Raw genomic sequence first — 10,505 nt, 5'->3', positions numbered from 1 at the left:
ACCAAGGTTACAGGACGAGGGTCTGAATCAGAGACCGCTGCAGCCGGTACCAAGGTTACAGGACGAGGGTCTGAATCAGAGACCGCTGCAGCCGGTACCAAGGTTACAGGACGAGGGTCTGAATCAGAGACCGCTGCAGCCGGTACCAAGGTTACAGGACGAGGGTCTGAATCAGAGACCGCTGCAGCCGGTACCAAGGTTACAGGACGAGGGTCTGAATCAGAGACCGCTGCAGCCGGTACCAAGGTTACAGGACGAGGGTCTGAATCAGAGACCGCTGCAGCCGGTACCAAGGTTACAGGACGAGGGTCTGAATCAGAGACCGCTGCAGCCGAGGGTCTGGTATTTATAGGTTTTTCTTTTCTTTCCAATCTTCACATCTCACAGTGTTTCACTCAAACCCTTTCAGCTCCATGGTATAATGATCTCCAGATATACTCCACAGTAGTTTGTCAACCTGTCGGTAACCAGTTTATAATAGCAATAAGGCACCTCATGGGTTTGTCTTATATTGGCCAATATACTAAGACTAAGGGCTGTATCCAGGCACTCCGCGTTGCGTAGTGCTTATGAACAGTCCTTAGCCGTGGTATATTGGCCATATACCACACCCACTCGTTTCTTATTGCTTAATTATGCCATTAGGGTTTTTTTACAGCAGAAGGAACCAGCGCTGAAAGGTCTCCATGTTCCTGTTACTATAAGGAGCTCGGCGAGGTTTTGGACAGCACATGGTTTCATTTTATCGCTTCATGACTGCCTGGGTTAGCCTATACTGTATCTGTCATAGCCAGGCTATCGTTAGTGTGTTCCGTCGAAGACGCGTATCGGGAGACCAAGCCTTCACTTGTTGTTGGCGGCTTTCTCACAAGTGGATAAACGCATAACAGTTTCCTCTAAACGATGCGTAAAAGTAGCCTAAATTCAACATCTGGAACTTGACACAGCAGTGTTACTGGACTGAGTGTGATACATAGACCAGATTGTCTACCATGCGAGGCTCTGGACAAAAATCACCACTTTCTCCGGAGATAGCAGCGCTGTCATTTCTTAACTCCTGGAACGTCTGGACGAGGACGCCGCGGCCGTGTGAGAGAGAACCATGCTGCTACCGGGTAACGAAACGGGCGACGTCTGGACCGAGTTATTAAACACCGGCAACCTGACGGTGGGGGCCGGTGAAGAAGACCACGGTGGTGCGGAGGCGGTGATTGTTCCCGTAATTTTTGGATGTATATTTTTCCTGGGTGTCGTCGGGAACTCTCTAGTGATTATAGTAATAGGGAAAATCAAGGCCCGGCGTAACAGAAGTACGACAAACATTTTTATCCTCAATTTAAGTATAGCGGACATATTGTTTCTGCTATTTTGTGTCCCGTTCCAGGCTACTATATACTCCCTACCCGAGTGGATATTTGGAGCCTTTTTATGTAAATGTGTTCACTATTTGGTGATGGTGTGTATGCTGGTGAGCATCTTCACTCTTGTTGCCATGTCAGTGGACAGGTACATAGCTGTTGTACACTCCAAGAAGTCCCCCTGCATTCGCAACAGGAGGAACGCCCTCATTGGGGTCTGTGTTATTTGGGCGCTATCGTTCATATTCTCTATACCAGTGGCGCAACACCAGATACTTACTGACCATCCGGATGCGCCAAACAGTTCGTTCTGCTGGGAAGCGTGGTACGCAAGCGCTTCCAAACACACCTACAAAGTCACGATTTTAGTCATTGGATATCTGTTGCCGTTGGGGTTGATCATATGCTGCTATGCGAAGGTAAGACAACTTTTCTTCTGTAGTAGAGAAACTGTCAAACGCTTGCCTTTTACACACAGGTTAAGGTGTACATTAGTGAGGTTGTAACACTCTCCTGTATAATGGAAAATGACACAATGACGCATGATGACATTTATTGGGCTTTAATGCTAATGTTTTTCATCCAAGCGCGGCAATAAATGCTGTGAGCGAGAATAAAGTGCGAATGTGCGGCACCACTGCGCTCCGGAAAACCTGCGCGTGTGTCAGTGCTCTTTGTACCCGGCTGCGTGACAGTTTTTTACCCCGTGCGGTGTTGGGTTAAGAGGGCTAGAATTTCTGACAGCCCTAAATAGTCCTTCATATGGTTTACTACAGACTGGACTACTTCGACAAACTGCTTTGGTTGTTATTTGTTACAATTCACATATTGTCGCTTAACCCAGAACTAAAATACTGTCACTAACCCAGAACTAAAATACTGTCACTTAAACCATAACTAAAATACTGTTGTTTTTAACCCATAACTAAAATACTGTTGTTTTTAACCCAGAACTAAAATACTGTTGTTTTTAACCCAGAACTAAAATACTGTTGTTTTTAACCCAGAACTAAAATCCTGATGTTTTTAACCCAGAACTAAAATTTGGTATAATTTGTTGTGTGTGTGGGTGGGGGGGGGGGGGGGGGGGGGTAGTTTGAGTGGGTGTGGTGGTGGTGAGTGAGTGTGTGTGTGTGTGTGTGTGTGTGTAAGAGTGTCAGTGTAGGCGTGATAGGAAGGTACACACAGCCATAAAACACACGTTTTTCCAGCAGCAGACTATGATCGATAATGTCAAAAGCCGCACTGAAGTCCAACAAAACAGCCCCCTTTTCATCATCAATTTAACTCAGCCAATCGTCAGTCAAACATGGCTGAAAAGTGACAGTTCACAGGAATATATAAATACGGATGGTAATATACTAATGGTAATATATACATGTAAACAGGGCTGAAAAGTGACTGGTAGCAGAAATATACACTGAATGCACAAAACATTAGGAACACCTTCCTAATATTGTGTTGCTCCCCCTTTCTCCCTGAGAACAGCCTCAATTCGTCAGGGTATGGACTCTACAAGGTGTCGAAAGCTTTCCACAGGGATACTGGCCCATGTTGATTCTAACGCTTCCCACAGTTGTGTCAAGTTGGCTGAATGTCCTTTGGGTGGAGGACCATTCCTGATACACACGGGAAACTGTTGAGTGTGAAAAACCCAGCAGCGTTGCAGTTCTTGACACACTCAAACCAGTGCACCTGGCACCTGCTACCATACTTTATTTATTTATTTATTTATTTATTATGGATCCCCATCCTGAGGTCCAGCAAAATTAAGGCAGTTATACAATTGTCAAAATATTACAATACATTCATTACAGAATTCACAATCACAATACACTAACTGTGCGTCCTCAGGCCCATATTCCACTACCACATATTTACACAACACAAAATATGTGTGTAGTGCTTATGTTATCACAGGTCTACGTTTTTCATTTTATTTCACCAGGTAGGCCAGTTGAGAAAATGTTCTCATTTACAACTGCAACCTGGCCAAGTTATTTTTTTTGAACCTTTATATAACTAGGCAAGTCCGTTAAGAACAGATTCTTATTTTCAATGACGGCCTACCGGGGAACAGCAGGAACAGCCTTGTTCAGGGGCAGAACGACAGATTTTTACCTTATCTGCTCAGGGGATTCGATCTTGCAACCTTTCGGTTATTAGTCCAACGCCCTAACCACTAGGCTACCCTGCCTCCCCGTAAAGCAAAGCAATGCGACACATACAACATAGAGTTACATATAGAATAAACAAGCGTACAGTCAATAACACAATAGAAAAATCTATATACAGTGTGTGCAACTGTAGTAAGATTAGGGAGGTAAGGCAATAAATAGGCCATAGTGGTGAAATAATTACAACATAGCATTTAAACACTGGAATGGTAGATGTGCAGAAGATGAATGTGCAAGTAGAGATACTGGGGTGCAAAGGTGCAAAGGAGCAAAAAAATAAATAACAATATGGGGATGAGGTAGTTGGATGGGCTGTTTACAGATGGGCTATGTACAGGTGCAATGATCGGTAAGCTGCTCTGACAGCTGATGCTTAAAGTTAGTGAGGGAGATATAAGACTCCAGCTTCAGTGATTTTTGCAATTCCAGAGAACTGGAAGGAAAGGCGGCCAAATGAGGAGTTGGCTTTGGGGGTGACCAGAGAGATATACCTGCTGGAGTGCATGCTACGGGTGGGTGCTGCTATGGTGACCAGTGAGCTGAGATAAGGCGGAGCTTTACCTAGCAAAGCCTTATAGATGACCTGGAGCCAGTGGGTTTGGCGACGAATATGAAGCGAGGGCCAGCCAACGAGAGCATACAGGTCGCAGTGGTGGGTAGTATATGGGGCTTTGGTGACAAAACGGATGGCACTGTGATAGACTACATCCAATATGCTGAGTAGAGTGTTGGAGGCTATTTTGTAAATGACATCGCCGAAGTCAAAGATCGGTAGGATAGTCAGTTTTACGAGGGTATGTTTGGTAGCATGAGTGAAAGATGCTTTGTTGAGAAATAGGAAGCCGATTCTAGATGTAATTTTGGATTGGAGATGCTTAATGTGAGTCTGGAAGGAGAGTTTACAGTCTAACCAGACACCTAGGTATTTGTAGTTGTCCACAAGTCAGAACTGTCCAGAGTAGTGATGCTAGATGGGCGGGTGTGGGCAGCAATCGGTTGAAGAGCATGCATTTAGTTGTACTTGCATTTAAGAGCAGTTGGAGGCCACGGAAGGAGTGTTGTATGGCATTGAAGCTTGTCTGGAGGTTAGTTAACACAGTGTCCAAAGAAGGGCCAGAATTATACAGAATGGTGAAGTCTGCGTAGAGGTGGATCAGAGAATCACCAGCAGCAAGAGTGACATCATTGATGTATATAGAGAAGAGAGTCGGCCCGAGAATTGAACCCTGTGGCACCCCCATAGAGACTGCCAGAGGTCCGGACAATAGGCCCTCCGATTTGACACACAGAACTCTATCAGAGAAGTAGTTGGTGAACCAGGCGAGGCAATCATTTGAGAAACCAAGGCTGTCGAGTCTGCCAATAAGATTGTGGTGATTGACAAAGTCAAAAGCCTTGGCCAGGTTGATGAAGACGGCTGCACAGTATTGTCTTTTATCGATGGTGGTTATGATATCGTTTAGGACCTTGAGCGTGGCTGAGGTGCAACCATGACCAGCTCGGAAACCAGATTGCATAGCGGAGAAGGTACGGTGGGATTCAAAATGGTCAGTGATCTGTTTGTTAACTTGGCTTTCGAAGACCTTAGAAATACAGGGTAGGATAGATATAGGTCTGTAGCAGTTTGGGTCTAGAGTATCACCCCCTTTGAAGAGGGGGATGACCGCGGCAGCTTTCCAATCTATAAGGATCTCAGACGATACGAAAGAGAGGGTGAACAGGCTAGTAATAGGGGTTCCAACAATTGCGGCGGATAATTCTAGAAAGAGAGGGTCTAGATTGTCTAGCCCGGCTGATTTGTATGGGTCCAGATTTTGCAGCTCTTTCAAAACATCAGCTATCTGGATTTGGGTGAAGGAGAAATGGGGAGGCGTGGGCAAGTTGCTGTGGGGGGTGCAGAACTGTTGACCGGGGTAGGGGTAGCCAGGTGGAAGGCATGGCCAGCTGTAGAAAGATGCTTATTGAAATTCTTGATTATTGTAGATTTATCAGTGGTGACAGTGTTTCTAGCCTCAGTGCAGTGGGCAGCTGGGAGGAGGTGCTCTTATTCTCCATGGACTTTACAGTGTCCCAGAACTTTTTGGAGTTTGTGCTACAGGATGCAAATTTCTGTTTGAAAAAGCTAGCCTTTGCTTTTCTAACTGCCTGTGTATATTGGTTCCTAACTTCCCTGAAAAGTTGAATATTGCTGGGGCTTTTTGATGCTAATGCAGTACGCCACAGGATGTTTTTGTGCTGGTCAAGGGCAGTCAAGTCTGGAGTGAACCAAGGGCTATATCTGTTCTTAGTTCTAAATGTTTTGAATGGGGCATGCTTATTTAAGATTGTGAGGAAAGCACTTTTAAAGAATTATCAGGCATCCTCTACAAACGGAATGAGGTCAATATCCTTCCAGGATACCCGGGCCAGGTCGATTAGAAAGGCCTGCTCGCTGAAGTGTTTTAGGGAGCGTTTGACAGTGATGAAGAGGGGTCGTTTGACCGCTAACCCATTACGGACACAGGCAATGAGGCAGTGATCGCTGAGATCCTGGTTGAAGACAGCAGAGGTGTATTTAGAGGGCAGATTGGTCAGGATGATATCTGTAAGGGTGCCCGTGTTTACGGATTTAGGGTTGTACCTGGTAGGTTCCTTGATAATTTGTGTGAGATTGAGGGCATCTAGTTTAGATTGTAGGATGGCCGAGGTGTTAAGCATATCCCAGTTTAGGTCACCTAACAGAACAAACTCTGAAGATAAATGGGGGGTAATTAATTCACATATGGTGTCCAGGGCACAGCTGGGGGCTGAGGAGGGTCTGTAACAAGCGGCAACAGTGAGAGACTTATTTCTGGAATGGTGGATTTTTAAAAGTAAAAGCTCGAACTGTTTGGGTACAGACCTGGTTAGCATGACAGAACTCTGCAGACTATCTCTGCAGTAAATTGCAACTCCACCCCCTTTGGCAGTTCTATCTTGGCGGAAAATGTTGGAGTTGGGGATGGAAATTTCAGAATTTTTGGTGGCCTTCCTAAACAATGATTCAGACATGGCTAGGACATCACCGTTGGTGGAGTGTGCTAAAGCAGTGAATAAAACAAACTTAGGGAGGAGGCTTCTGATGTTAACATGCATGAATCCAAGGCTTTTACGTTTACAGAAGTCAACAAATGATAGTGCCTGGGGAATAGGAGTGGAACTGGGGAATACAGGGCCTGGGTTAACCTCTACATCACCAGAGGAACAGAGGAGGAGTAGGCTAAGGGTACGGCTAAAGCCTATGAGAACTGGTTGTCTAGTGCTTTGGTGACAGAGAATAAAAGGAGCAGATTTCTGGGCGTGGTAGAATAGATTCAGGGCATAATGTACAGACAATGGTATGGTAGGATGTGAGTACAGTAGAGGTAAACCTGGCGTTGAGTGACGATGAGCGAGGTTTCATCTCTGGAGGCACCAGTTAAGCCAGGCGAAGTCTCCGCATGTGTGTGGGGTGGGACAAAAGAGCTATCTAAGGCATGTTGAGCAGGACTGAGGGCTCTACAGTGAAATAAAACAATAAAAACTAGCCAAGACAGCAGTAGACAAGGCATATTGACATTAGAGAGAGGCATAAAGCAATCACAGGTGTTGATCAGGAGAGCTAAGACAACAACGGGTGAATGGCGATGAAAGGGCAGAGCGAATCAGTTAGGTACATACAGGACCTGAGTTCGAGGCTGGGGCCGACAGGTAAACAAAATGAGGTACCGTGTTATTGAAACAGTCCAGGGGGCATCAGCTGTGTAGCCAAGTGATCATAGGGTCAAAAGAGCAGCAATAGGTGAGTTAGGGTGCTGTTCGGTAGTCACTACTACGCTAGGCGAGCAGGGGACACAGCGTTCAGAAAAGCTAGCGGGCCGGGGCTAGTAGACGGTTCTTAGGCGACATCGTAACAGAATAGCCTGTTGAGACAACCTCGGACGATAACGTCGGCAGTCCAGTCGTGAATGGATCGGCGGGGCTCCGTGTCGACAATAAAGGGTCAAGGCCAATTGGTAAAGGAGGATTGTAGCCCTAGAATTAGCTGGTATATGGGCTTAGCTCGAGGCTAGCTCAAGGCTAGCTGGTGCTTGCTTCGGGATAGAGGCATTAGCTTACAGTAGCCACTCGTTTGCAGCTAGCTAGCTGCGATGATCCGGTGTAATGATCCAGAGCGGCAGGAATCCGGTGATGTGGTAGAGAGAAGCAGTCCGATATGCTCTGGGTTGATATCGCGCTGTGCAGACTGGCTGGTGTTGTCCGAGCTAAGGCTGGCTGGTGACCAAGAAAAAGGTGAAGACCGCTAGCCGCGGCTAACAAAGACTAGTAGCTAGTTAGCTGTCTAGCTCCTGATGGAAGTTCTAGTTATAAGGAATAAAAATAGCAGATCCGTACCACATTGGGTGAGGCGGGTTGCAGGAAAGTATATTTAGTTCGTATATAGAAAGTGAGATTAAGATATATATGAAAAAGACCGGCTATTTACACGGGATAAAACACTGGATAAGACAAAGACAAACACACACATCCTACTGCTATGCCATCTTGGATTTAAAAAAAAAAATGTTTGTATTACTTCACAGTCCCCGCTGTTCCATAAGGTGTATTTCTACCTGCTTTTTAAATCTGATTCTACTGCTGTCATCAGTTACCTGATGTGGAATAGAGCTCCATGTAATCATGGCTCTATGTAGTACTGTGCGCCTCCCATAGTCTGTTCTGGACTTGGCATGTCTTGTGGGGTATGCATTGGTGTCCGAGCTGTGCGCTAGTAGTTTAAACAGACAGCTCGGTACATTCATTTTGTCAACACCTCTTACAAAAACAAGTAATGAGGAAGTCAATCTCTCTTCCACTTTGAACCATGAGAGATTGACATGCATGTCATTAATGTTAGCTCTCCGTGTACTTTTAAGGGCCAGCCGTGCTGCTCTGTTCTGACCCAACTGCAATTTTCCCAAGGCCCTCTTTGTGGCACCTGACCACACAACTCAACAGTAGTCTAGGTGCGACAAAACCACGTCCTGAAGGACCTGCCTTGTTGATAGTGTTGTTAAGAAGGCAGAGCAGTGCTTTATTATGGACAGACTTCTCCCCATCTTAGCTACTGTTGTATCAACATGTTTTGACCATGACAGTTTATAATCCAGCATTACTCCAAGCAGTTTAGTCACCTCAACTTGCTTAATTTCCACATTATTCATTACGAGATGTAGTTGAGGTTTAGGGTCTAATGCTTTTAGTTTTAGAAATATTTAGGGCTAACTTGTTCCTTGCCACCCACTCTGAAACTAACTGCAGCTCTTTGTTGAGTGTTGCAGTCATTTCAGTCGCTGTAGTAGCTGATGTGTATAGTGTTGAGTCATCCACAAACTCTGGCTTTACTCAAAGTCAGTGGCATGTCGTTAGTAAAGATTGAAAAAAGCAAGGGGCCTAAACAGCTACCCTGGGGAATTCCTGATTCTAACTGGATTATGTTGGAGAGGCTTCCATTAAAGAACACCCTCTGTGTTTGGTTAGACAAGTAGTTCTTTATCCACATTAAAGCAGAGGGTGTAAAGCCATAATACATATGTTTTTCCAGCAGCAGACTATGATCGATAATGTCAAAATCTGCACTGAAGTCTAACAAGACAGCCCCCACAATCATTTTATCATCAATTTCTCTCAGCCAATCATCAATCATTTGTGTAAGTGCCGTGCTTGTTGAGTGTCCTTCCCTATATGCGTACTGAAATTCTGTTGTCAATTTGTTTACTGTGAAATAGCATTGTATCTGGTCAAGCACAATTTTTCCCAGAATTTTTCCCAGAAGGGTTGGTAACAGACTGATTGGTCGGCTATTTGAGCCAGTAAAGGGGGCTTTACTGTTCTTTGGTAGCGGAATGACTTTAGCTTCCCTCCAGGCTTGAGGGCACACACTTTGGCTTAAATTGGCTTAAATTATGCCTAGTAGGCTTAAATTGAAGATGTGGCAAATAGGAGTGGCAATACCATCCGCCATTATCCTCATTTCCGCCATTTTCCATCCAGATTGTCAGACCCCGGTGGCTTGTCATTGTTGATAAAACAACAATAATTTTTTTCACACTGACTTTAAGGAATTTCTTCCACACTGACTTTACGGAATTCAAAAGTACAATTCTTGTCTTTTATAATTTGGTCAGATATACTTGGATGTGTAGTGTCAGCGTTTGTTGCTGGCATGTCATCCCTAAGTTTGTTTATCTTGCCAATGAGAAAAAGTATTAATTGTGTTGGCAACATCAGTGGGTTTTATGATAAATGAGCCATCTGACTCAATGAGTGATGGAGCCAAGTTGGCTTTTACCCACAAAATGTCATTTAAGGTGCTTTTTACTATCATTCTTTATATCATTTATCTTTGTTTCATAGTATAGTTTATTTTTATTTAGTCACATGATTTCTTAATTTGCAGTACGTTTGCCAATCGGTTGTGCAGCCAGACTTATTTGCCATACCTTTTGCCTCATTCCTCTCAACCATACAATTTTTGACTTCCTCATCAATCCAAGGGGATTTAACAGTTTTTACAGTCATTTTCTTAATGGGTGCATGCTTATTAGTAATTGGAATAAGCAATTTCATAAATGTGTCAAGTGTAGTGTCTGGTTGCTCCTCATTACTCACCACAGACCAGCAAATATTCTTTACATCATCAACGTAGGAATCACTACAAAACGTATTGTATGACCTCTTATACACTATATTAGGCCCAGCCTTTGGAACTTTGGTTTTCCTAGATGTGGCTATTATATTGTGATCACTACATCCTATGGATTTGGATACTGCTTTAAAACAAATATCTGCAGCATTAGTAAAGATGCGATCAATACATGTTGATGATTTCATTCCTGTGCTGTTTGTAACTACCCTGGTAAGTTGGCTGACCACCTGAACCAGGTTTCAGGCACTGGTTACAGTTTGAAGTTTTTTCTTGAGTGGCCAGCTT

General features: G+C 44.4%; 1 protein-coding gene across 1 annotated transcript in view; it reads left to right on the top strand.

The window, feature by feature from the left end:
• The first annotated feature begins 653 nt into the window (after window positions 1-653).
• The window catches only part of galr1b (galanin receptor 1b), a 131,074-nt gene continuing 121,222 nt past the window's right edge, over window positions 654-10,505 (top strand). The window contains exon 1 of the mRNA XM_045708679.2: window positions 654-1,777. Within this exon, the coding sequence (XP_045564635.2) occupies window positions 1,103-1,777 (675 nt within the window). The 5' untranslated portion in view covers window positions 654-1,102. The remainder of the gene's footprint in view (window positions 1,778-10,505) is intronic.

This window comes from Salmo salar, chromosome 26, assembly GCF_965601325.2.
Source record: "Salmo salar chromosome 26, fSalSal1, whole genome shotgun sequence".
NCBI classification, from domain to species: Eukaryota; Metazoa; Chordata; class Actinopteri; order Salmoniformes; family Salmonidae; genus Salmo; species Salmo salar.
Note: the sequence above shows the minus strand (reverse complement) of the source record. Positions and strands in the feature narration are given on the sequence as shown.